A 24393-nucleotide genomic window follows, 5' to 3' on the forward strand; every position below is an offset into this window, starting at 1 on the left:
CGCCAGCCGTTAGATCATAACCCGGTTCCGATTTCGTATGTCAAGACTCGATTTTCGAAGAAGCTTCCTTTTGTTCTGCAGAGCGTATTGGGAACACGCATCCTGTGAAGCGCTTTGGCCATAGCTTCCCAGCTGGTGTTATTGAAGGTATTCTTAACGTCGATCATCACAATGGCGCAGTAACGAACACATGTCTGCTTCTTTTGATATGCGCGCTTCGCGTTCTCTGTCACCATTCGGATGACGACTCGTGTTCCGGCCTATTCTCATAATGACTCAAGTTCCGCTATTGACGCTATCGGGAATCGCTTATCATGAACTCACGACTATCACAGTAATCGCCAATGACACTACCGGAATTCTTTTTCATCTACGATATCAACTGCAGAATCTGTCAAGTCTTATCTCCGAAACTTCCATTGTAGGGAGCACTACTCGGATAGTCACCATCGATGGAGTTCTTCTACCACGCACGCGACGTACCCACGGGAGTAACAAACCAACGACCTTGTCTTAATTTTGTAGATTCACTCGTAGGATCGGTCGTTCCCTACTGAAATGTCAATAATTTTACTCCGGTCCATGAAGATCGTGTTCCAGTACCATCAGTCCATCTTCAAATTGTTCGTACACTCGCACCTGACTGTTCGGACACTCTTGGCAGTTAAAACGACGATTACAACGACCGTTTCCAGTGCTTCCTGGAAGGCTGAGCACCCTACCCCATTCCTAACTTGAGTGTATGCTACAAAAACCGTGAGTAAAAGTTCCTTATCTGGTTTCGTGAAGTTCATCGATACCAAGAAATCACCTTGGTGGGCTTTGAAGCGGTGATCCAAACAATCTGGGAAATTGTGCCTGCGACATACCGAACATATCCCAACCCATATTCCACATACCAACTTAAGTGCTTCGGGCGTCTTCCCCTGGCACAGAACGAGGATCATGTAACCTGAGCGGGTCTTTCTGACCTACTCGACGTTCTCGTGCCACGGATATCCACCTTTCGGAGGTCGGATACCCTTACGAAGCCTATGCTCAAGTGCCTGCCTCCACGGAATAGTCAACACATACGTACATATTCAGTGAAGTTTCCACAACAGGCTTTTTGAGTCTGTTGTTCTTGGAAAGATCTCCAGGCCGTTGCTCCGTAACGAAGCTTCGACAGAACTACAGTCGCTACACATCATCACAGCCATAAGAATAATACGCATAGGTAGGTCAACTACTGTTCTAAGATGTCATATGTCTTACACCAGTAATCACTATGTACGGTACTTCCTTTTTGTTGGTAATCAGTAGTAATTCAGTTACAACCCAGATGCCTTCTCCTTTCAACGACATCGTTACTAGGTTTTCTACCTACATTGTTTCACTAGCCATCATGGGCAATATATCGTTCGTTACGACAATCTGTGTGCCTACTGGTTATTTCCAAGAACTCCTATTTATACGTAGTGTTCCAGAGAATAGGTCCGAGTATGGAACCCTTAAAAAACCCACTGTTAGACCGGTGAGATCTTAGCCCGGTTTGGATTTCGTAGGTAAGGAATCGAAGACTTTGTCTATCTTGGCTCATTGGTGACCGCAGACAATGACACTATCCGTAAGATCCGGCGGCGAATGATCAGTGGAAGTCGTGCCTACTATGGACTCCACAAGCAACTGCGGTCGAGAAGTCAAAACACTCATTAGACCGGTTGTTCTCTACGGGCACGAGACATGGATATTGCTTGAGGAGGACATGCGATGCTCAGAGTATTTGTGCGACGACTGTTAAAAACCATCTTTGGCGGCGTGCAGGAGAACGGAGTGTGGAGGCGAAGGATGAACCACGAGCTCACGCGACTCCACGGTGAACCCAGTATCCAGAATCTGGTGAAGGCGGTAAAAGCATGTTGCGAGAATGCCGGACGACTCTCCTGCAAAACAGGTGTTCGCTGTCATTTAGGTAGGAACAAGAAGAGCAGGGGCGCAACGAGCGAGGTGGTTAGGCCAAATGGAGCGTGATCTGGCGAATGTTGGATGTTCGAGAAATTCGAGAACGGTTGCCATGGATCGAATGAATTTTAGGAATTATGTTCATCAAGTTATGTCGTCAGATGGAATACTACGGAAAAAATAAGATTGGTATGAAATCGGGTTTTCAAAAAGCTTCCTTTACAGTACTCTGTTACTATTCGGATGAACTCTATCGTAGATGTCCTTTCCGGAGAACCGAATTGTCTATTCGACTATCTCCTTATACCATAGGGAAAAATTGTCAATAGGTTGCAGATTCTCTCGTCCAACAGCTTGCCGAAAGTATGAGTTCGTAGAATGCCGAATCCAATGGGACTTTTCCTCCAACTTCGCCACTACCCGCAAGTTGAGTTGAAATACTTTTCGAGCACCAGTCAGGTTATTCTGAATGGGCTGCACCTTCACCAGAGAGTTCTATCAGAGTATAACTAAGTAGGTACCAACTACATAACTATGTTGCTTTTTCGAGTAACCACTTTGAACGTTTTCTGTTTTTTCTTTTCAACCTCATCGAATTATTACTTTCACAGTGCATAGATTTCAAAATTGCATAAAATTAAGCCTATTTCAAACAGTTCCACCAAACACTGTTCTAATCAAACGGTAATGGTTGGCAACAGATGAAACCATTTCAAAACAAACCCATTCCAGATGTGCGATGTATTTCTTCCACAAAAACATGCTATAAATAACATAAAAGAAAACAAATTAAAGCCTTTCGATATTATAACATCTTTCTGTTCCGCAGTGCACCAAGATGAGGTCGATTCTTCTAATTTGTGCTGTTCTGGGAGCTTCACAGGGTACGTTAGAAAAAAAGTAGCGGTAACATCGTTTAAGAAAACTTTCCTCCTTCATAGCATCCTTTAATAGTTTGCGTCCGTGGTGGCGTACTGAACATCAGAACAGTCGTATCGTGGGAGGTTTCGTGACTTCAATCAACAAAGTACCATGGCAGGTTTCGCTCCGGGATACCAAACACATTTGTGGAGGATCCATCATCGGAGACCAATGGGTTCTGACGGCTGGCCATTGTACCGGAAGTTCCGACAAGCCGTGCCTATCGGTCCGCATGGGTAGCTCAAACTACAATAAAGGTGGCGTAGAGATCAAGGTCAAGCGATCCATCCGACATCCTAAATATGGCATTGATACCACCTCAGACTACGACTTTGCGCTGTTGGAGTTGGATCGGAAGATTGATTTTACCAAAAGCATCAAGCCGATTAAACTGCCGAAGCAGGACGGGGCGGTGCCGGATGGCACCATGTGTACCGTTTCCGGTTGGGGCAGCACCCAGAATGTCGTGGACGATTTAGCCTTACTGCGGGCAGCACATGTTCCCACCATAGAACAGAGCGAATGTGTCCAACTGTATTCCAACAAACACAGGGTAACTGACCGGATGCTCTGTGCCGGCTACGCGAAAGGAGGAATCGATGCCTGCCAGGGAGATTCCGGGGGTCCGTTGATGTGCAGGCAGTTACTGATCGGAGTCGTTTCCTGGGGCGAGGGTTGTGCCGAGGAAGGTTATCCGGGCGTTTATGCCCGGGTTGCGTCGGTACGCAAATGGATCAAGACCGTTAGTGGAATTTGATCGGGAGGAGTGGTCCAAGGATTGGGTGTTAGGAAAAATTCTTTTGGAGGTATTTAAATTAGTTTTTGGTTGAATAAATTTCAAAATATATGCGTATGTTTCCTACAACTTGAAAATCGTCTCTAGTTATTTATCAAAAAACACAGTTATCCCGTAAAACTTTATCCCTTGGCGTAACTTTAAGAATCCTATGAAGAACTGATATGCCTCCAGTAAAATTCTAGTGATGTGTTCAGGACATGAACCCTCGAAACATACCAGCAAATCCAAAGAAATAAAAAAAAAATAAGCAAGCTTAGTTTCGCCAATAGAGAATCTGAAAGGATACTATGGTGTCAGTTATCGAAATCATCTTGCATCTTCCTGAAATAAGCAGTTGTATTGGGAGAGGTTGCAAATCCTAGCAGGTCTTCCCCAACTCTAGGTCAGTTCAGTTCAGAGTCAGGTTCCTAGACATAATAAACGTCTTTTTAAGCAAACGAATGACCCAACCGGTAGATACCTGTAGAATGTTACAATGTTAATCAGGCTGAACAAATGAGATGAGTACGTCAAGAGATTCGAGGGTTCAAACACTGCCTACAAATTTTTTGATCACGTCATTCACAATTTACTCAGGGTAAGTGAGAAACGGATAACGGACAGCTGAAACTGGAATCCAGATGTGTAATTTTATTATTTCGTAAAAGCAGTATAAATAAATGAACTTAAACACACCGAATACTATACGTCTTTCGATTTGGTTGCGTTCAACAGGCTACCGCAATGAAGTCGATACTTCTAATTTGTACGGTGCTGGGAGCTTCACTGGGGGCTTCACCATGGATGAACTCTACCCAACGAAAAATTCATCCATGGTGTGGCAAGCACCCCGCACGGAGACGCATTGTGGGAGGTTTCCTAGTTACCCTTGATAGTGTACCGTGGCAAGTTTCATTTCGCGTTAAGAAAAACTTTTGTGGAGGATCCATCATCGGAGCTCGGTGGATTCTGACGGCTGGTCACTGTTTTCCAAGTTCTGAAGATCCCCAATTGACGGTTCGTGTCGGAAGTGAAAATATCAAAGAAGGTGGCCTTGAGGTCCCGGTAAAACGATCCATCCGACACGAAAATTTTAACAGATTATTGGCAGTTGATTGGGACTTCTGCCTATTGGAATTGGACCGTAATCTAACCTTTACAGACACTATCCGACCCATCGAACTGCCCAAACAGTGGGAGCCAGTTGAGAATGACATTATGTGTACCATTTCCGGTTGGGGTGACACTAAGAATAAAAATGATGATCAGACGAAACTTCGAGCGGCACTTGTGCCTATTATGGATCAGAGAGAATGTGACCAACTGTATGCATACAAGGGTGGATTAACTAGCCGGATGATCTGTGCCGGCTTCAGGGAAGGAGGAGTTGATACCTGCCAGGGAGACTCCGGGGGCCCATTGGCATGCGAAAATAAACTGGTCGGAGTTGCATCCTGGGGCCACGGATGTGCCCAAGCAGGTTATCCGGGAGTGTATGGCAGGGTGGCGGCGGTGCGAGATTGGATCAGGGGGCAAACCCGCATTTAATCGAAATGCTTGGTCAAGGAATGAGCTTTTTTAAAATAAAAAAATCAAGGTTTGTGCGTGCTAGAAATAAAAAAAAATCGAAGTTTTCATCCTATATTGGTCAAAAACAAAATTGTACCGATTACTTTTGATAAAAATTTGTCCTTTGTCATAAGTTAAACGGGGACTTCACAACCTTCAAAGTGGTATGTCTCGAAAAAGTCTCAAACGTTTGAAATGTTGAGCCATCTATCACCAAGAGGGACCTCAAAAAGACTATGATGGCTGCAAAGCCTAAATTTGGTCAACACCAACTTGACGTATTTCTTTCAATTTTGCATTTAAAAAACTTGAGCACCCCTCATTTTGAAGGTGTGTGTGTGTGTAGAATGTTGCTCCTATTTTGATTTTGGAATCCACTCTTCAGTTGTCAAAATGCCGTCCAAGGAAGAAGAGCAGCGTATCACAATTTTGCTCGCGCATCGCGAAAATCCGAGCTACTTGCACGCAAAGCTGGCAAAATCGCTAAAAGTTGCCAAATCAACCGTTACAAATGTAGTTGAACTGTTTGGGGAACGTTTGTTGATAGCCAGGAAGTCTAGATCGGGGAAAAATCGAAAACCGGAAGCCGCTGAGACGACAAAGGGAGTTACCGGTAGTTTCAAGCGAAACCCTAACCTCTCTCTCCGAGATGCCGCAAATAAGCTGGGTGTATCGTCTACATCCAAATCACGGATGTAGAGAATCTAAATCGCGACGATAAACAAAATACGACGGCCAAAGCGCGATCCCGGAGGCTGTACACGACGAAGCTGACGAAGTTTGACTGCGTGGTAATGGACGACGAAACCTACGTCAAAGCCGACTACAAGCAGAACATGAAACTGTCAAAGTTCGCGAAGAAATATCTGGTTTGGCAAGCCATCTGTACCTGTGGCTTGAAAAGCAGCATTTTCATAGTTTCCGGGACTGTCAACCAAGAAGTTTACGTGAAAGAGTGTTTGAATAAACGTCTGCTGTCTTTCCTGAAGAAACACGGTTGTTCCGTACTATTTTGGCCGGATTTGGCATCTTGCCATTACGGTAAAAAGGCCATGGAGTGGTACGCCGCCAACAACGTGCAGGTGGTTCCCAAGGAAAGAACCCTCCCAACACGCCAGAGCTCCGCCCAATTGAGAAATAATGGGCTATTGTCAAGCGAAACCTATAGAAGACCAAAAAACTGCTAAGGACGAGCAGCAGTTCAAGGCAAACTGGCCTTCTGCGGCGAGGAAGGTAGACAAGGTGGCCGTACAAAATCGGATGGCAGGAGTTAAGCGTAAGGCTTGGCAATTCGGATTTGGAAAAGCGGAAGCCTAACTGAATATTTTTCCTGAATTTAATACTAATTAAACTTGAAAAAGAAATTTAATTTGATTTTTTAAATAAACGATTTCGACGATTCACACGCGTTTTCCCTTGACCAAATTTTGACCGTATCACCCTTTACCAGCAAGTCCATAATGTAAAATATGTTGAGCAAGCTAAATATAGCTAACAGAGAATCCCATAAGGATGCTATGGTGTCAGTCATCGAAAACTTCTTACATCTTCCTGAAATGGACAGTTGTATTAGGAAAGGCTGCAAAGCCTAGCAGGTATTCCCTAACTCTAAGCCAGTCCGGTTCAGGACCAAGTTGTCAGACATTGAAATCGTCTTTTGAAGCTCACCTCTTCATACGAATGACCCGAACGGTCGATACCTGTAGAATGCTACAATATTGGTCAGGCTGACCAAAAGAGATGAGTACGCCAAGAAATTCGAAGGGTTCAACCACTTCCTACAAATTTTCTGATTACGTCATTCACAATTCATTCAGGGAAAGTGAGAAACGGATAATGGACAGCTGAAACCGGAAACCAGATGTGTAATTTTATTATTTCGTAAATGCAGTATAAATAAATGAACTTAAACACACCGAATACTATACGTCATTCGATTTGGTAGCGTTCAACAGGCTACCGCAATGAAATCGATACTTCTCATTTGTACGGTGCTGGGAGCTTCACTGGGGGCTTCACCATGGACGAACTCTACCCCACGGAAAATTCATCCATGGTGTGGCAAGCACCCCGCACGGAGACGCATTGTGGGAGGTTTCCTAGTTACCCTTGATAGTGTACCGTGGCAAGTTTCATTTGTCTTTCAGGGCAACTTATGTGGAGGATCCATCATCGGAGCTCGGTGGATTCTGACGGCTGGTCACTGTTTTCCAAGTTCTGAAAATCCCCAATTGACGGTTCGTGTCGGAAGTGAAAATTACGAAGCAGGTGGCTTTGAGGTCCCGGTTAAACGATCCATCCGACACGAAAATTATAACACATTATTGGCAACTGATTGGGACTTCTGCCTGTTGGAGTTGGCTCGCAATCTAACCTTTACAGACACTATCCGGCACATCGAACTGCCCAAACAGTGGGAGCCAGTTGAGAATGACATCATGTGTACCATTTCCGGTTGGGGTAGAACTGATAATGAATATGATGATTTGACGCAACTTCGAGCGGCACTTGTGCCCATTATGGATTGGAGAGAATGTGACCAACTGTATGCATACAAGGGTGGATTAACTAGCCGGATGATCTGTGCCGGCTTCAGGGAAGGAGGAGTTGATGCATGCAAGGGAGACTCCGGGGGCCCGCTGGCATGCGAAAATAAACTGGTCGGAGTTGCATCCTGGGGCTACAGATGTGCCAAAGCAGGTTATCCGGGAGTGTATGGCCGGGTTGCGGCAGTGCGTGATTGGATCAGGGGGCAAACCCGCATTTAAAAGGCTTGGTCAAGAGATGGGAGTTTTTTTTATTTTTAAAAGAATGCGAAGAAGGCTTGTGTGTACTAGAAATAAATAAAAATCTCATCTTAGATTGGTCAAAACACACAATTGTACCGATTTGCTTTTGGTAAATATTTGTCCTTTGTCATAACTGAAACAGGGACTTTACAGCCTTCACAGTGGTATGTCGCGAACAACGTCTCTAACAGGTCTCAAACGTTGGAAATGTTGAGCCATCTATCACCAAGAGGGAACCTCAAAAGGATTATTCACAATTTGGCACAGCTAATAGTCACGGAGTGATATCCCAGTCCTTTGTTTAAAGTTCAATGTCAGTACAGTTTCATCGTTTATTCAGGAATTACAATTTTGATGACAGTAATCGAACACTTTTAGAGCTTTTTTAGTAATAAAACGATGATGGCTGCAAAGCCTAGCAGGTCTTTTGAAGGCCTCAGAGCTTGTTATCAGCTTTCTCCCTCCTCGACTCTGTTCCAGTCCAGAAGACGTAAGGAACGTCAAATAGAGCTCTACCTTTCTGACGAATGAGCCGAACCATCGAAAGCTATCAATCCTTTAGGTGGAAGATAAAGATGAAGAAATTCGTCTTCAAGAAATCCACAGTATTGGTGGTCAGGATGACCTATCACGTAGAGCGAGAGATCCAAAGGGTTCAACCACGTCCACCCAACAATTTGCTATGGACCTGTTAAGCCTACCCATTTTCGGGAGTCTGAGTTGACAACTATGGACAACTCTCAGTTTGTGAAGATGGTCAACTTCAAGAACGACATCTAAGTGATAAGACCTTCTGAAAATATAACATAGCTACGAACCTTAGAAGCCAAAGGATCTTTGGAGACCTGACTACGCTTTACTGAGAACTAATTTTGGTTTCCCATACAGAAAGATGCCAACAGCTTCAGCATAAGTAACATGTCTTGAAACGTGTTAAAAACCTTTCGATGGTCAACAGGTGAAGCCGTGCTAGCAAAGTTTATAGTCTTCCCACCTGTCTGATACAAACGTCGAGCTTCGGACGAACGAATAGGGAGGTCGATTACTGTCAAGAGTACGGTAAGGTTTGTGGGCACATGCTTCCAAAATTTCTGGGACGAAGTTTCGATCAATGATGTATCATGGCATGTTACGCTCTGGGATACTAAGCACCTTTGTCGAGGATGCATCATCGGAGACCAATGGATTTGACGGCTGGGCACTGCAGCGGAAGTTCAAACGACCTCTCTTTAAATGAACAGCTACATCAATGAAGGTGGGTTTGAGATCAAGGTGAAACGGACCTTTCGGCATCCCCAATATTCTTGGGAAAAACTGGTCTACAATTCCAAACTTTTGGAGTTAACTTAGAAGTTCAGGTTTTTCAGAAGCGTAAGTGCTACCGCGCTACCGAGAAAGGACGAACAAGTTGCCGACGGTACTATGTGCGTGATACAGGGTTAGGGTAGCACCCAGCCCTTGTGGGAAGACCTGAGCAAACTTAGAGCGGCACAGGTTCCCACAAAAAATTATCGAGAATGTTACGCAGCCTATATGGTAGACGTAACCAACCGAATGAGCTGTGCCAACCACAAGGAAGGAGGCATGATTGCAACGATATCCTGGGGCTACGGTTGTGCCGGAGAAAGCTACCCAGGAAAAAGCAATGGAAAAATTCTATTGAATTGAAAATTGTTTCTAGTTATTCCTCAAAAACGCAGCTATCCCGTGAAATTTCATCCCTACGAATAACTTTAAGGAGCCTACACAAAAGTGGTATGCCTGAAGTTAATTAGTAGTGCATTTAGGACACGAACACTAGGAACATACCAGCATGTCCATATAGTAAAATATGTTAAGTACGCTAATTATATCTAATAAAGTATCCCATAGGGATACTATGGTGTCAGTTATCGAAAACTTCTTACATTCCTGAAATGGACAGGCTGCAAAGCCTAGCAGGTATTCCCTAACTCTAAGCCAGTCCGGTTCAGGACCAAGTTGTCAGACATTGAAATCGTCTTTTGAAGCTCACCTCTTCATACGAATGACCCGAACGGTCGATAGCTGTAGAATGCTACAATATTGGTCAGGCTGACCAAAAGAGATGAGTACGCCAAGAAATTCGAAGGGTTCAACCACTTCCTACAAATTTTCTGATTACGTCATTCACAATTCATTCAGGGAAAGTGAGAAACGGAAAATGGACAGCTGAAACCGGAAACCAGATGTGTAATTTTATTATTTCGTAAATGCAGTATAAATAAATGAACTTAAACACACCGAATACTATACGTCATTCGATTTGGTAGCGTTCAACAGGCTACCGCAATGAAATCGATACTTCTCATTTGTACGGTGCTGGGAGCTTCACTGGGGGCTTCACCATGGACGAACTCTACCCCACGGAAAATTCATCCATGGTGTGGCAAGCACCCCGCACGGAGACGCATTGTGGGAGGTTTCCTAGTTACCCTTGATAGTGTACCGTGGCAAGTTTCATTTGTCTTTCAGGGCAACTTATGTGGAGGATCCATCATCGGAGCTCGGTGGATTCTGACGGCTGGTCACTGTTTTCCAAGTTCTGAAAATCCCCAATTGACGGTTCGTGTCGGAAGTGAAAATTACGAAGAAGGTGGCTTTGAGGTCCCGGTTAAACGATCCATCCGACACGAAAATTATAACACATTATTGGCAACTGATTGGGACTTCTGCCTGTTGGAGTTGGCTCGCAATCTAACCTTTACAGACACTATCCGGCCCATCGAACTGCCCAAACAGTGGGAGCCAGTTGAGAATGACATCATGTGTACTATTTCCGGTTGGGGTAGAACTAATAATGAATATGATGATTTGACGCAACTTCGAGCGGCACTTGTGCCCATTATGGATTGGAGAGAATGTGACCAACTGTATGCATACAAGGGTGGATTAACTAGCCGGATGATCTGTGCCGGCTTCAGGGAAGGAGGAGTTGATGCATGCAAGGGAGACTCCGGGGGCCCGCTCGCATGCGAAAATAAACTGGTCGGAGTTGCATCCTGGGGCTACCGATGTGCCAAAGCAGGTTATCCGGGAGTTTATGGCCGGGTTGCGGCGGTGCGAGATTGGATCAGGGGGCAAAGCCTCATTTAATCAAACGGACTGGCCAAGAAATGGACGTTTTTATATTTTTTTAAAGAATAAAGGCTTGTGCGTACTAGAAATAAAAAAAAACTCATCTTAGATTGGTCAAAACACACAATGGTATGGCTTTTTTAGTAATAAGATGATGATGGCTGCAAAGCCTAGTAGGTGTTTCGAAAGCCTCAGAACTTGTTATCAGTTTTCTCCATCCTCGACTCTGTTCCAGTCCAGAAGACGTAGAAAACGTAATAAAGCCCTTCCTTTCTAACGAATGAGCCGAACTATCGGAAGCTATCAATTCTTTAGGTGAAAGATAAAGAAAAAAAATTGTCTTGAAGAAATCCAGAGTATTGACCTATCTCGTAGGACGAGAGATCCGGAGGGCTCAACCACGTCCACCAATTAATTTGCCATAAACTTGTTAAGCCTTCCCATTTTCGCGAGCCTGAGTTGACAACTATGGACAACTCTCAGTTTGTGAGGATGGTCGGCTTTAAGAACGACGTCTAAGTGATAGGACCTTCTGAAATGACATATTTTAGCTACGAACCTTAGAAGCCAAAGGATCTGTGGAAATCTGACTACGCTTTAAGATCCTAGAGGTGGTACTGAGAACTGATTTTGTTGTTTTTTTATAGAGAATGATGCCAACGGCTTCAGCATTAGTAACATGCCTGGAAACGTGTTAAAAGATTTCGATGGTCAACTGGCGAAGCCGTGTTTGCCAAGTTTACAGTCTATCCATCTGTCTGATACAAACGTCGATCACCCAGGTGGTAAATCGCTTTCAAGTCAAGACTCCAGCATATATACCCTGCATCTTGTTACTATTCAAGACTAAGGACCACTTCTCAGATGACTCGAGGTCCGGCCTTTACTCGTAACTCGAGGCTCGCTTGGTTTCTACGACTATCGTGCACTCCGCCTCTGTTCGAGACCACTGCTAGAAACCAATGACCTTTCCTCTACCGACTCGAGAGTAGGGCTCTATCTGACTCCGCGGGCCGAATCGAGAGCAGCTTATCCTGGACTTGCGCCTGTCACAGCACACGTTCGGGGCTTTAAGAAACGACTCGGATGACTCCCATCTAAGACGTCATATTAAACTGACCTACACAGACTCGAGTGACTCATCCGCCGACGACGTGAAATCACTTTACCCGAGAGTATTCCGCGGCGTGAATACTCTCCTACCTACGAGTTCGTCTCCGAGAAGGTATAGTCTTATCGCCACAGCATCCGTCGTAGGGAGTGCGTTCTCCTCGGATACTCCGCGGCGGTGGAGATATCCTACACAACGTTAGCGACGTACCTAACAACTCGGCATACGCAGAAGATAAAGTCACCCTACACCGGTCGCGGACTGTTGCTGGTTCCAACTCCTCTGCAGGGCAGTCATGATCCGGGTGAACCCATCGCTGATCACGTGCCATGTATAAGCATCCTCCGCACGGAGTTGTCGGCTGTCTTGTCAGGTCCGCAGGCTGCAAGCATGTTAGCGCGTACCCCTTCAAAGTTCGGACAGTTGAATACTACGTGCTCTGGTATCTCAACTGAGCCACCGTAGGTTGGGTAGAATGGGGAGGCCTCGTGTACAAACCGATGGTGGACACACGTATGGAAACGATGGGTAGCAGAGAGGTCGATTACTGTTAAGAGTACAGTGAGGTTTGTGGGCACATGCTTCCAAAATTTCTGGGATGAAGTTTCGATCAATGATGTACCATGGCAAGTTACGCTCTGGGATACTAAGCACATTTGTAGAGGATGCATCATCGGAGACCAATCAATTTGAAGCAGCGAAAGTTCAAACGTTCAAATGAAGGTGGGTTTGAGATCAAGGTCAAACGGACCCTTCGGCATCCTCCAAATTACCGGGACAAACTGGTCTACGATTTCAAGCTGTTGGAGTAAACTTAGAAGTTCAGGTTTTTCAGAAGCGTAAGTGCTTTCGCGCTACCGAGAAAGGACGAACAAGTTGCCGACGGTACTATGTGCGTGATACCGGGTTAGGGTAGCACCCAGAACTTGTGGGAAGACCTGAGCAAACTTAAAGCGGCACAGGTTTCCACAAACATGTATCGAGAATGTTACGCAGCCTATATGGTAGACGTAACCAACCGAATGAGCTGTGCCAAACACAAGGAGGGAGGCATGATTGCAACGATATCCTGGGACTACGGTTGTGCCGGAGAAGGCTACCCAAGAAAAACCAATGGAAGACTTCTCTTGAATTGAAAATCGTTTCTAGTCGTTCCTCAAAAACGCAGTTATCCTGTAAAATTTCATTCCTAAGAATAATTTTAAGAAGGCTATAAAAAGTGGTATGCCTGGAGTTAATTCGTAGTGTATTTAGGACATGAACCCTAGGAACATATCATCATGTCCATAGAGTAAAATATGTTGAGCAAGCTAAGTATACCAAATAGAGTATCCCATAAGGATACTATGGTGTCAGTTATCGAAAACTTCTTACATTCCTGATATGGACAGGATGCAAAGCCTGGCAGGTATTCCCTAACTCTAAGCCAGTCCCGTTCAGGACTAGGTTCTTAGACATTGAAAACGTCTTTCAAAGCTCACCTCTTCATTCGAATGACTCGAACGGTCGATACCTGTAGAATGCTACAATATTGGTCAGGCTGACCAAAAGAGATGAGTACGCCAAGAAATTCGAAGGGTTCAACCACTTCCTACAAATTTTCTTATTACGTCATTCACAATTAATTCGGGGAAAGTGAGAAACGGATAACTGCCAGTTGAAACCGGAATCCAGGTGTATAATTTTATTATTTCGTAAAAGCAGTATAAATAAATGAACTCAAACACAACGGATACTATACGTCATTCGATTTGGTAGCGTTCAACAGGCTACCGCAATGAAATCGATACTTCTAATTTGTGCGGTACTGGAAGCATCACTGGGGGCTTCACCATGGGCGAACTCTACCCAACGGAAAATTCATCCATGGTGTGGCAAGCACCCCGCACGGAGACGCATTGTGGGAGGTTTCCTTGTAACCCTTGATAGTGTACCGTGGCAAGTTTCATTTCTCTTTCAGAACACCTTGTGTGGAGGATCCATCATCGGAGCTCGGTGGATTCTGACGGCTGGTCACTGTTTTCCAAGTTCTGAAAATCCCCAACTGACGGTTCGTGTCGGAAGTGAAAATTATAAAGAAGGTGGCCTTGAGGTCCCGGTTAAACGATCCATCCGACACGAAAATTTTAACAGATTATTGGCAATTGATTGGGACTTCTGCCTATTGGAATTGGACCGTAATCTAACCTTTACAGACACTATCCGGCCCATCGAACTGCCCAAACAGTGGGAGCCAGTTGAGAATGACATCATGTGTACCATTTCCGGTTGGGGTAGAACTAAGAATAAATATGATGATAGAACGAAACTTCGAGCGGCACTTGTGCCCATTATGGATCAGAGAGAATGTGACCAACTGTATGCATACAAGGGTGGATTAACTAGCCGGATGATCTGTGCCGGCTTCAGGGAAGGAGGAGTTGATGCCTGCAAGGGAGACTCCGGGGGCCCGTTGGCATGCGAAAATAAACTGGTCGGAGTTGTATCCTGGGGCTACGGATGTGCCAAAGCAGGTTATCCGGGAGTGTATGGCCGGGTTGCGGCGGTGCGAGATTGGATCAGGGGGCAAACCCTCATTTAATCAAATGGCCTGGCCAAGAAATTGGCGTTTTTTTTTTAATTTATAACAATTGTGCCTACTAGAAAAAAAAAATCTTTTCTTCGATTGGTCAATACACACAATGGTTCCGATTTATTTACTTTTGATAAAAATTTATTCTTTATCATACCTGAAACAGATACTTTACTTTATACTTCACAGTGGTATGTCTCGAACAACGTCTCTAACAGATCTCAAAAGTTGGAAATGTTGAGCCATCTATCACTAAGAGAGAATTTAAGAAGAATGCTAGAATGTCAATCATCGATGAATCTTTACGGAATTGACCTGGAAGCTCCAAAACTTGTAATCAGCTTTCTTCAGAACCCTACAATTACAAACGAATGTTGAAGATAAAGAAGAAGACATCTGTCTTCAAGAAATCCACAGTATTGGTCAGAATTACCTGAAGAGATAGGTAGGGCAAGATATCTGGAGGGATCAACCACTTCAACCCAACAATTTTCTATAGACCTTTTAAGCCTTTCCATTTTCGGGAGTCTGAGTTGACAACTATGGACAACTCTCAGTTTGTGAAGATGGCCAGCTTTAAGAACGACCTCTAAGTGATAGGACTTTCTGAAAATTAACATAGCTACGAACCTTAGAAGCCAAAGGATCTTTGGAGACCTGACTACGCTTGAAGGTCCTGGAGGTGGTACTGAGAACTGGTTTTAGTTTTTTGTAGAGACAGACACCTACGAGTATTAGTAACATGCCTGGAAACCTGTTAAAAAGATCTCGATAGTCAACAGGTGAAGCCGTAGTAGCAAAGTTTACAGCCTTCCCACCTGTTTGATACTAATGTCGAGATTCGGAGAAATGTACAGAAGTGACGGTGGGTAGTTTATTAATTTTCATAGTATTCCGTCTCACGACATAACTCTACTTTACACTCACTCGGTCCATGGCAACCGCTCCCCAATTTCTCGGACATCTCACATTCGCTAGATCACACTACACTTGGTCTAACCACCTCACTCGTTGCGCCCCTGCTCGTCTTGTTCCTACCGTATTCGTAGCGAACACCTGTTCTGCAGGACAGTCGTTTGGCATTCTCGCTACATGTCTTGCCGAGCGTATCCGGGTATCGTTCACCACCTTCTGGATACTGGGTTCGCCGTAGAGTCGAGCGAGCTCGTTGTTCATCTTTCGGCTACTCACTCCGTAATCCTGCACGCTGCGAAAGATGGTTCTTAGCACTAATACTCCGAGTTTATGCAAGTCATCCTCGAGAAAAACTCACGTCTCGTATCCGTAGAGAACAGCCGGTCTTATGAGCGTCATGTACAGGTTACGCTTCGTGTCATTGCCTGCGGTAATAAGTGAGCAGAGATAGACAAAGTCTTCGACAATCTCCGGCTCGTCGCTGTCGATTGTGACCTTGTTATTACTGGACAAACGGGTTTGGTCGGTCTCGGATCTGCAGGCCAGCATATACTTCATCTTGGACGTATTAATCATCAACCCAAAACTTCCTGTTTCGCGTTTCAATTTGCGATACATCTCCTCCACCGCCGCAGATGATCTGTCGGCTATATCAATGGCATCGGCTAAGCAGATAAGTTGACTGAAAATCGTGCCCCGCATTTCAGAGGTACGGAGGTCTATTACTGTTAAGGGTACAGTAAGGTTTGCACATGCTTCCCAAATTTCTGTGACTGTGGTGTGATTCAATGAAGCCTGTATCAGTGAGAACAGTTCCCAGACCGATGGACGTTGTATATCAAATGTGCGAAACTAGATACCCAATTCTAATCTTCGGTGGGTTTGAGATCAAGGTACAACTGACCCTTCTGTATCACCAATATAACCGTGACAAACTGGATTACGATTTCACGCGGTTGATGTTTACTCAGAAGATCAGGGTGTCCAGAAGTGTAAGTGCTACCGTGCTACCGAAGCAGGAAAAATAAAAGGCTGCCAACGGTACTATGAGCGTGATATCTGTTGGGGTACCCTCCAAAACTTGTGGGATGACCTGAGGCTACTTAGCGGGACTCAAGTTCCCACCATGAATCAGCAAGAATGTAACGCAGTCTATAGGATAGATTTCGGTGGTGTTACCGAGCAAATAATCTGTTCCGAATACAAGAAGGAAGGCATCAGTTCATGCTCCGGATATTCCGAAAGTCCGTAGGTGTGAAAAGATAAACTAAGGGGTGTCATATCCTGGGGCTACGGTTGTGTCAAAGAAAGCTACCCAGTCGAATAGCTGCGGTCAGATATTGAATTCAAGAAGTCAGAGGGAGTTCAAAGGTTAGGATAGTGTGGAGCAAGAATAAGGAATACGTTATGATTTCAAACTTGGAGTCTATGTTTTGAGAAGTCCTTACATCCTATGAATAGACTGTCCATGACCTGGCACCGTGAAACTCGTGCTCCCGCATCTGTTAGGAAATAACAAGGAATAGTTTCTGAAGCAGGAGTTCTTCGTATACGGTAGACAACGGTTTGAGAACTTTGATCTTTGAATTCAGTTTGTTTGACCTAAGTGAGCCTAAACTGAATTTTTGGTAGTTCAGTTGTCAACAGTATATCTGAAAAGTTAACAGCAAATATTTTTACCCTGTCAAAGCTAGGTATTTAGAATGAAGGATCGGTAATGTGGTTGGCGTCCATTTATGGCAGCAACTGACAGCTGTACACTGTACAAACAACCATAAAACAAAGCCACCCCTTGATTAAATTGAAGTATAAATTATTTAGAATGAATCAAACCATCCATCTTTCAATTTTGTTCCGATCTACAGTGCATCAAGATGAATTTGGTACTGGTAGTTTTTGCTGTGATAGGAACCTCACTCGGTACGTTCAAATCAAACATGGTAAATACGTTGAAAAAAACTTTAGTCTTCGACAGCATCTCAAAGCCACCAACAAAATCCGCGCCCATGGTGGAACACAACACGGACGTCCGGACGCATCGTGGGTGGTTTCGAGATTTCAATTGCTGAAGTTCCCTGGCAAGTTTCACTCAGAGATGGGAACCACTTTTGCGGAGGATCCATCATAGGGAGCAAGTGGGTTCTGACAGCTGCGCACTGCATTGAAAGCTCTAACAACCCTAGACCGTCTATCCGTTACGGGAGCTCAAACAGTGAAAATGGCTACACCGCCAAGCTGAAACGGTCTATCCGACATCCCAATTACAAAGGTTCTGATTACGACTACGCGCTGTTGGAGCTGGCCCAATCGATCAGCTTTTCCAACAACGTCAAGGCCATCACTCTGCCACAGCAGGACGAAACAGTTTATGCCGGCACCATGTGCTTGGTTTCAGGTTGGGGTACTACGCAGAACTTCTGGGATGACACAACCAAACTTCGAGCGGCAAATGTTCCCACAATAGCTTACGATGACTGCAACGAGGCCTACTACGGTAAAATCACCCCTCGAATGATCTGCGCCGGATACTGGAACGGAGGGATAGATTCTTGCCAGGGAGATTCCGGAGGCCCTTTGGCGTGCGGAGGGACACTGATCGGAGTCGTATCCTGGGGCTACGGTTGCGGTGAGCCAGAATACCCGGGAGTTTATTCTAGAGTAGCGGCAGTGCGCAATTGGATCCGGAAAACTAGTGGGATTTAAGGGTTATGCCGTAAGAGTAAATACAGAAATTTTTAAAATTTAGGAAATACTTGTAGTCAATGAAGAACAACAGGATGACTGCCAAGCAAGGTTCATATTACTGATGAAGTCATAGCTTCAGTGAAGGATGTCAAGGTCTCTTTTTGTATTGATCCAGTAAAACTATTGAAGTTTAAGTCCACTTTCTTTGAAATATAGTCAAGTTTGCATTGGCTCTTAATTGTCTATTTTACTCATTGATGTGATTGACTATTTACCATCGATCATTGAGGTCACTTTACTAAATGGTAATCCATACTGCGGGAGAAGACTTTTCAAGTCGGGTGTTGCCTACTCCATCCTACTTTCGTACCACGAAGTTTACACCTGTAGATTGTTTGTAATTAGCGAAACAGCTGTCGACAAGACCCGTAACAGATTTTCTTCTTCGATAAAACTAGTATAAATAATTTGAAAATAAACAAGCCGAGCTCTTTCTGTCCCATGACTTCTGCTATAAACTACGATATGCAGTTTGTTCTAGTAATTTGTGCTGTGATAGGGACTTCTCTGGTGACAGCATTCGAAAAACCCCAACGCAGTCTTCGCCCGTGGTGGAACTCAACACGCCTACCGGGACGCATTGTCGGTGGTTTCGAGATATCCATCGAAGATGTACCGTGGCAGGTTTCGCTCCAAAGCGATGGACACATATGCGGAGGATCTATCATTGGATCCCAATGGGTTCTAACGGCAGGGCACTGTATCGTAAGTTCTCAAAACCCTTACCAAACCATACGCATCGGAAGCTCGAATTTAGAAAGGGGAATCACTGTTAAGCTGAAACGAGTAGTCCAACATCCCGATTTCAGTTACTGGTCCGCTGATTACGACTATGCGTTGTTGGAGCTGGCTCAGAAGATCAGCTATACCCAAAGCGTCCAGGCCATTGCGCTACCGAGAAAGCACGAGGGTGTTTCTGCGGGAACCATGTGCTTGATTTCCGGTTGGGGTAGTACCCAGTACTTATGGGATGAGAAGAACATTCTTCGAGGTGCGAATGTTCCCACACTGGGTTACCAATACTGCGCACAGACTTACCATGACATTAGGGAAATAACTCCCCGGATGATCTGTGCCGGATACTGGAGCGGGGGAATAGGCTCCTGCCAGGGAGATTCCGGTGGACCGTTGGTGTGCGAAAATAAACTGATCGGAATCGTGTCCTGGGGCGAGGGTTGTGCCGAGGAAGGTTATCCAGGAGTTTACGCGCGGGTTGCGGCGGTGCGCGATTGGATCGAGGAAGTTAGTGGAATATGAATGTTAATGATCGTGGGTCGCAGAAAGAAATAGATTATTGTGGAGGCACCTTGCCCCGAACCTTTGAAACATACTTAATTGATTCATTTTCCTCTAACGGTTCTTATGAAGCAATTGCCACCTACGAGAAAATGGTAGGGTCGTAGTAAGAATTTGTGATAACTAAGGTATCTTTTTCTGGGTCTGGTCACAAGCTACGGCAGGTTTTCGTAAGACTGAAGATAGAGTTGAAGCTACAAGTCTAAACCTTGAATTAACTGAAGCGTGTGTCTTTGGACCAAGAGAGAAGCCGAAAAACCTAGGCTTTTGATACAGAATTCTGTGTCGAAGGACTTGTCCTAAATGTTGAAAAGGTGATAACAAAGTGTTTGACATAATTATATCTTGGAGTCGACTCCGTGGTCCCTTTTAACCAGCAGTTTCACGGGATGACAGTTCCTAATGCTTTGTATGGGATGATAAAAAGTTTCTTTTTCAACCAAGCATTGAACTCTGAATCAAGCTATTTTACGATCAACGACAAGTTCAACAGCTGATGCTTGATAAAGTTCCATACTTGAGGAATGGTGAAGCGGCTTCAACAAACTACCTTCAATACGCTGACCCTAGTCGTAAGAGGCCAACTACTCCAGTAACCCTCAACTAACTTCCTGATGAAGATATACAATGGGATAGGTTTCTCGTAAAAGTTTAGCCTTAACCTGTACCAGGCTTCCGATCCAGGAAAGATCTTATCTGCGGATATTAGACTGTTTCCCTTAAGTTGAGATCCAATAGACATGAGTTAAACAAGTTTAAGTTATGGAAAACACAGAAATGCGAAAAAAAATCCTTTAGGTGAACTGGAATTTGGATTGCTCTCTGGTGGACTAAGGCGTTCTCCGGTTTGACGGCTTATCCAACCATTAGCTACGCCTGTTGACCCTATTCGAGCAGATATAAGCTGATCGTTCAAAATCAGATTGAAGATCGTCCAAATGCTGTTCGAAGATCGTTCAAATGAAGTTCAAAGATCTATTGAGTGTACCCGAGTTGCTGGGGTTTCCGATTTTCGAGCAACAAGTCGACGCCAAGTCCTGGATGTAGGAACTGTCAAGTCTCTGAAGAATAGGTCCAAAATCCACGAAAAAGTTAGAGAATTGAAACTCTAAGATGAAAGGGGGTAATCATGCGACTCCAGGCCTGGACTGGAACCTAAAAACGGTAGCCCTCAATCCATTGGACCAGCAGGATCCGAACGAAGATGTGAGCTCCTAAGAGGTAGCGCCCACCAAATGGTAGACGGTGGACCGTATGGAATAGGTGGCTACGAAAGCCTATCCCTAACCATGGGCTAACGGAAAAAATACCATAAGGGTAATCAAATAAAAGCGCTCAATTTATGCAGTTGGTATTTTTTGATAAGGAACTATGTGTCGAAGCAGTACCAGTAATGGGGGGGGGGGGGGTTTGGGGCAGTCTTCGTTTATGATCGGTGTCTTAGGAACGAGAAGGAGTTGGAGCATAGGGAACGTAGGAATATCGACCCATTGGACCAATAGAACCAGATCTGGAGAGCACACCGAGTACTCATTATAATAATAAATGAAGAAAAAGAGGTAGTAATACAAAATATCCTTGAAAATCGAGCCTACGGAATTGAAGCTGGTTCACGATCTATTGGTCTGTGGGAAGGTCTAATACTGTGGGAACAGAGTTCCACACTCGGACCTGTTTTATGGAATTCCATGACGTACCTTAGGTAAGAGACCTAACAACGATAACCTCAGTTGAAGGTGCTCACGTCAAACTCGATTGTGAGTATGCATCAAGAGTCATCAGCAATACATTTTGAACTTCATCGAACTTTAATGGTCCAGCGAGTAGTCAAAGACGTCACTTTTATAGCTATAATTGACAAGTTTCACAGCTAACAGCTGGTGCAACCCTCTCCCTGATTAATGTAGCAGTATTTAAATTCAAACAAACCAATCGGTCCAGTGCAGACTTCGTTTCGATCAGTAGTTCATCGAAATGATGCTTGTGCTTACAATTTGTGCTGCATTCGGAGCCTCACTAGGTACGTTGAAGTGGAACACTGGGAATTTGTTAAAACTGTTAAATCTTTCGCAGCATTTGAAAACAATCCGCAAAATCCCCGCTTACCGTGGAACGCAACAAACCGACGCATTGTGGGAGGATTTGAGATCTCCATAGAAGAAGTACCGTGGCAGGTTTCGCTCTACAGCTATTACCACTTCTGCGGTGGAAGTATCATCGGAACCCAATGGGTTTTGACGGCTGGTCACTGTAGTGAAAGCTCCAACAACCCTGGATTTTCCATCCATATCGGAAGTTCAAACAATCAGAGAGGTCGAAAAGTCGACCTGAAACGTGCTATCCGACATCACAAATACAACAGTAATACCCTAGATTACGATTTCACACTGTTGGAGACGGCTGAGAAGCTCAGCTATTCCCAGAGCGTCAAAGCCATTGCCCTACCGAAACAGGACGAATTTGTTGCCGCTGGCTCCATGTGCACCACTTCCGGTTGGGGCAGTACCCAGAACGACTGGGAAGACCAGAGCGTTTTGCGGGCGGCCAACCTTCCCACGATAGGTTACCAAGACTGTGACGAAAACTATGCTTATCTGGGGGGAATTACTCCCCGGATGATCTGTGCCGGATACTGGAGTGGGGGCATCAGTGCCTGCTTCGGAGATTCCGGAGGTCCGTTGGTGTTCCAAGGTAAACTGATCGGGGTCACCTCCTGGGTTATCGCTTGCGTTGTGGACGGGTATCCGGGAGCTTATGGGCGGGTTGCAGCGGTGCGCGATTGGATCCGGGATGTTAGCGGAATTTAGTTATGAAGATCGGATTACAAATTGGTTGTATTGAAGAGTTATTTTTATAAATCTCTGGATTCAACAGTTCGAAGAAGTTTACTTTTACGAAGGTTTTCAATGAAAGAAATGCCATTGTTGTAAAGGAGAGTATTCCAGGGTTGAAAACTACAGTTCTACTGAAAGCTACAGGTTGTTGTGATTTTAATTTGAATTTGAACTTTTTGTGGAGAGTATTTCTACCCTATCAGAACTCCAAGAGCTCATTCAAGAGACTCTTGGATGAATCATCCACATAGTTGTAAAGCCTCTTATCCAATGTTTTTCTTGAATTTCGACCCCTTCGCACGACCATAACAATAATGTGTAATGAGACCATTTAAGGTTTTTTTTCGTATAGGTAGTATCTTTTGAGAGACAAGCCGAAAGACTTGCAAGCAATCTATACTGTTAAAAAGGTACTTTTTAAGACACTTTTTGACCACTTGGCTTAACTTTGATTTATCAAAGTATGTAACAATAACTAACTTGTTATTAAGTTGGCAGCTGACAGCAGGGAAATCATATCATAAACGAACCCATTCCAGATGTGCGACTCAATCCTATAATGGCAGCAAATTATTTAAAGTGGAACAAACCAAATCATTGCGATCAACAGCGCATCGCGATGAAGTTTGTACTGGTCATTTGTGCTGTGTTAGGAACTTCCCTTGGTACGTTCGAATAGAACTTAGTAATGTCGTTGAAGAAAACATTTGTCTATCCTAGCGTTCAACGAGCACCCGAAGAACCTTCGCCCATGGTGGAACACGACACAGAAGCAGGGACGCATTGTGGGAGGTTTTGAGATATCTATTGAAGAAGTGCCGTGGCAGGTTTCGCTCTTCGTTTATACCCACTTCTGTGGCGGATGTATCATAGGGAGCTATTGGGTTCTGACGGCCGGGCATTGTTGTGCTAGTTCGGACCGTCCGAGCTTCTCGATCCGCGCCGGAAGTTCAAACAACTACCAGGGTGGTCGTGAGGTCCGGGTAAGACGTTCCATACGACATCCTAATTATGGATCCACCAGGAGATTTGACTACGACTTCGCGTTGCTGGAGCTGGCCGAGGGGCTTAGTTTTACCCATAGCGTCCAGGCCATCAAGTTACCGAGACAGGGGGAGCGAGTTGTCGCCGGAGCCATGTGCTTGCTGTCCGGATGGGGGAATACCCAGAACTACTTGGATGACCAAAGCATTCTTCGAGCAGCGAATCTTCCCACGGTAGGTTATGATGACTGCGACCAAGCGTACTATTGGCAGGGTGGTATTTCTCCCCGGATGATCTGTGCCGGATACTGGAACGGAGGAAAGGGTTCCTGTCAGGGCGATTCCGGTGGTCCGTTGGTTCACGATGGTAAGCTGATTGGAGTGGTGTCCTGGGGTGTCGGTTGTGCCGAGGAAGGTCATCCGGGAGTTTACGGCCGGGTAGCTTCAGTGCGCGATTGGATCCAGCAAGTCAGTGGGATTTAATTGTAAGGCTCTTCTAGTATTGTGCATAACACAAATAAATAAATAGAATTCAAGGTTCGGATTTGCAGAACTCAAAAGTAAGGCTACACTGAGTTTGTCAAGTGTCCAATACCATGAATATGAAGAAGTACCAAATGCCAGTGTAAAAAATCAGGAGCCTAGTACAGTTTTGAGTAGTCCGCAAATACTTGGCTAACTTAGACTCGAGTATTGATGAGAAGCAACCTTAGAGCATAAGAAACTGTAAGACTGGATGACTTAAACCCATCGTAGACCTTGACGACTACGGCATACGGTCTTCAAAATAATAAACTTCCAGTTCCTTGAGAAAGACCACCAAAAATGGTCGAAACGCCTGGC

The 24393-nt window shown here is 44.7% G+C and overlaps 10 protein-coding genes across 13 annotated transcripts in view; 9 read left to right on the plus strand and 1 right to left on the minus strand.

Annotated features, from left to right (window-relative positions):
• The window catches only part of LOC129746534 (ras-related protein Rap-2a), a 432219-nt gene that overhangs the window by 173271 nt on the left and 234555 nt on the right, over nucleotides 1-24393 (minus strand). The gene's annotated exons all lie outside the window — the stretch shown is intronic.
• LOC129746529 (trypsin 5G1-like) lies at nucleotides 2729-3735 on the plus strand. Its single transcript, XM_055740210.1, has 2 exons — nucleotides 2729-2825; nucleotides 2883-3735. Exons 1-2 carry the CDS (start codon nucleotides 2780-2782, stop codon nucleotides 3617-3619), a joined length of 783 nt encoding a protein of 260 aa, XP_055596185.1. The 5' UTR covers nucleotides 2729-2779; the 3' UTR covers nucleotides 3620-3735.
• LOC129746521 (trypsin 5G1-like) lies at nucleotides 4361-5266 on the plus strand. The gene has a single exon (XM_055740201.1). It carries the CDS (start codon nucleotides 4385-4387, stop codon nucleotides 5186-5188), a length of 804 nt encoding a protein of 267 aa, XP_055596176.1. The 5' UTR covers nucleotides 4361-4384; the 3' UTR covers nucleotides 5189-5266.
• On the plus strand, nucleotides 7157-8028 carry LOC129746524 (trypsin 5G1-like). Its single transcript, XM_055740205.1, has one exon. The coding sequence runs from the start codon at nucleotides 7174-7176 to the stop codon at nucleotides 7975-7977; it is 804 nt and encodes a 267-aa protein (XP_055596180.1). The 5' UTR covers nucleotides 7157-7173; the 3' UTR covers nucleotides 7978-8028.
• On the plus strand, nucleotides 10293-11159 carry LOC129746523 (trypsin 5G1-like). The gene has a single exon (XM_055740203.1). The coding sequence runs from the start codon at nucleotides 10309-10311 to the stop codon at nucleotides 11110-11112; it is 804 nt and encodes a 267-aa protein (XP_055596178.1). The 5' UTR covers nucleotides 10293-10308; the 3' UTR covers nucleotides 11113-11159.
• On the plus strand, nucleotides 13960-14878 carry LOC129746522 (trypsin-1-like). The gene has a single exon (XM_055740202.1). The coding sequence runs from the start codon at nucleotides 13983-13985 to the stop codon at nucleotides 14784-14786; it is 804 nt and encodes a 267-aa protein (XP_055596177.1). The 5' UTR covers nucleotides 13960-13982; the 3' UTR covers nucleotides 14787-14878.
• On the plus strand, nucleotides 17536-18442 carry LOC129746533 (trypsin-4-like). Its single transcript, XM_055740213.1, has 2 exons — nucleotides 17536-17612; nucleotides 17668-18442. Exons 1-2 carry the CDS (start codon nucleotides 17567-17569, stop codon nucleotides 18393-18395), a joined length of 774 nt encoding a protein of 257 aa, XP_055596188.1. The 5' UTR covers nucleotides 17536-17566; the 3' UTR covers nucleotides 18396-18442.
• LOC129746527 (trypsin 5G1-like) lies at nucleotides 18883-19748 on the plus strand. Its single transcript, XM_055740208.1, has one exon. The coding sequence runs from the start codon at nucleotides 18903-18905 to the stop codon at nucleotides 19692-19694; it is 792 nt and encodes a 263-aa protein (XP_055596183.1). The 5' UTR covers nucleotides 18883-18902; the 3' UTR covers nucleotides 19695-19748.
• Nucleotides 21679-22604, plus strand: LOC129746530 (trypsin-1-like). The gene is made up of 2 exons (XM_055740211.1): nucleotides 21679-21753; nucleotides 21807-22604. Exons 1-2 carry the CDS (start codon nucleotides 21708-21710, stop codon nucleotides 22538-22540), a joined length of 780 nt encoding a protein of 259 aa, XP_055596186.1. The 5' UTR covers nucleotides 21679-21707; the 3' UTR covers nucleotides 22541-22604.
• LOC129746526 (trypsin 5G1-like) lies at nucleotides 23184-24359 on the plus strand. The gene is made up of 2 exons (XM_055740207.1): nucleotides 23184-23232; nucleotides 23288-24359. Exons 1-2 carry the CDS (start codon nucleotides 23187-23189, stop codon nucleotides 24031-24033), a joined length of 792 nt encoding a protein of 263 aa, XP_055596182.1. The 5' UTR covers nucleotides 23184-23186; the 3' UTR covers nucleotides 24034-24359.

Source organism: Uranotaenia lowii, chromosome 2 (genome assembly GCF_029784155.1).
Source record: "Uranotaenia lowii strain MFRU-FL chromosome 2, ASM2978415v1, whole genome shotgun sequence".
NCBI lineage: Eukaryota > Metazoa > Arthropoda > Insecta > Diptera > Culicidae > Uranotaenia > Uranotaenia lowii.

Coding starts and splice junctions, on each gene's coding strand:
- LOC129746522 (XM_055740202.1), top strand. CDS start 13,983: ATGAAATCGATACTTCTAATTTGTGCGGTACTGGAAGCATCACTGGGG.
- LOC129746526 (XM_055740207.1), top strand. CDS start 23,187: ATGAAGTTTGTACTGGTCATTTGTGCTGTGTTAGGAACTTCCCTTG. Junction 23,233..23,287: donor TGTGTTAGGAACTTCCCTTG/GTACGTTCGAAT, acceptor TGTCTATCCTAG/CGTTCAACGAGCACCCGAAG.
- LOC129746529 (XM_055740210.1), top strand. CDS start 2,780: ATGAGGTCGATTCTTCTAATTTGTGCTGTTCTGGGAGCTTCACAGG. Junction 2,826..2,882: donor TGTTCTGGGAGCTTCACAGG/GTACGTTAGAAA, acceptor CCTCCTTCATAG/CATCCTTTAATAGTTTGCGT.
- LOC129746533 (XM_055740213.1), top strand. CDS start 17,567: ATGAATTTGGTACTGGTAGTTTTTGCTGTGATAGGAACCTCACTCG. Junction 17,613..17,667: donor TGTGATAGGAACCTCACTCG/GTACGTTCAAAT, acceptor AGTCTTCGACAG/CATCTCAAAGCCACCAACAA.
- LOC129746521 (XM_055740201.1), top strand. CDS start 4,385: ATGAAGTCGATACTTCTAATTTGTACGGTGCTGGGAGCTTCACTGGGG.
- LOC129746530 (XM_055740211.1), top strand. CDS start 21,708: ATGATGCTTGTGCTTACAATTTGTGCTGCATTCGGAGCCTCACTAG. Junction 21,754..21,806: donor TGCATTCGGAGCCTCACTAG/GTACGTTGAAGT, acceptor AATCTTTCGCAG/CATTTGAAAACAATCCGCAA.
- LOC129746523 (XM_055740203.1), top strand. CDS start 10,309: ATGAAATCGATACTTCTCATTTGTACGGTGCTGGGAGCTTCACTGGGG.
- LOC129746524 (XM_055740205.1), top strand. CDS start 7,174: ATGAAATCGATACTTCTCATTTGTACGGTGCTGGGAGCTTCACTGGGG.
- LOC129746527 (XM_055740208.1), top strand. CDS start 18,903: ATGCAGTTTGTTCTAGTAATTTGTGCTGTGATAGGGACTTCTCTGGTG.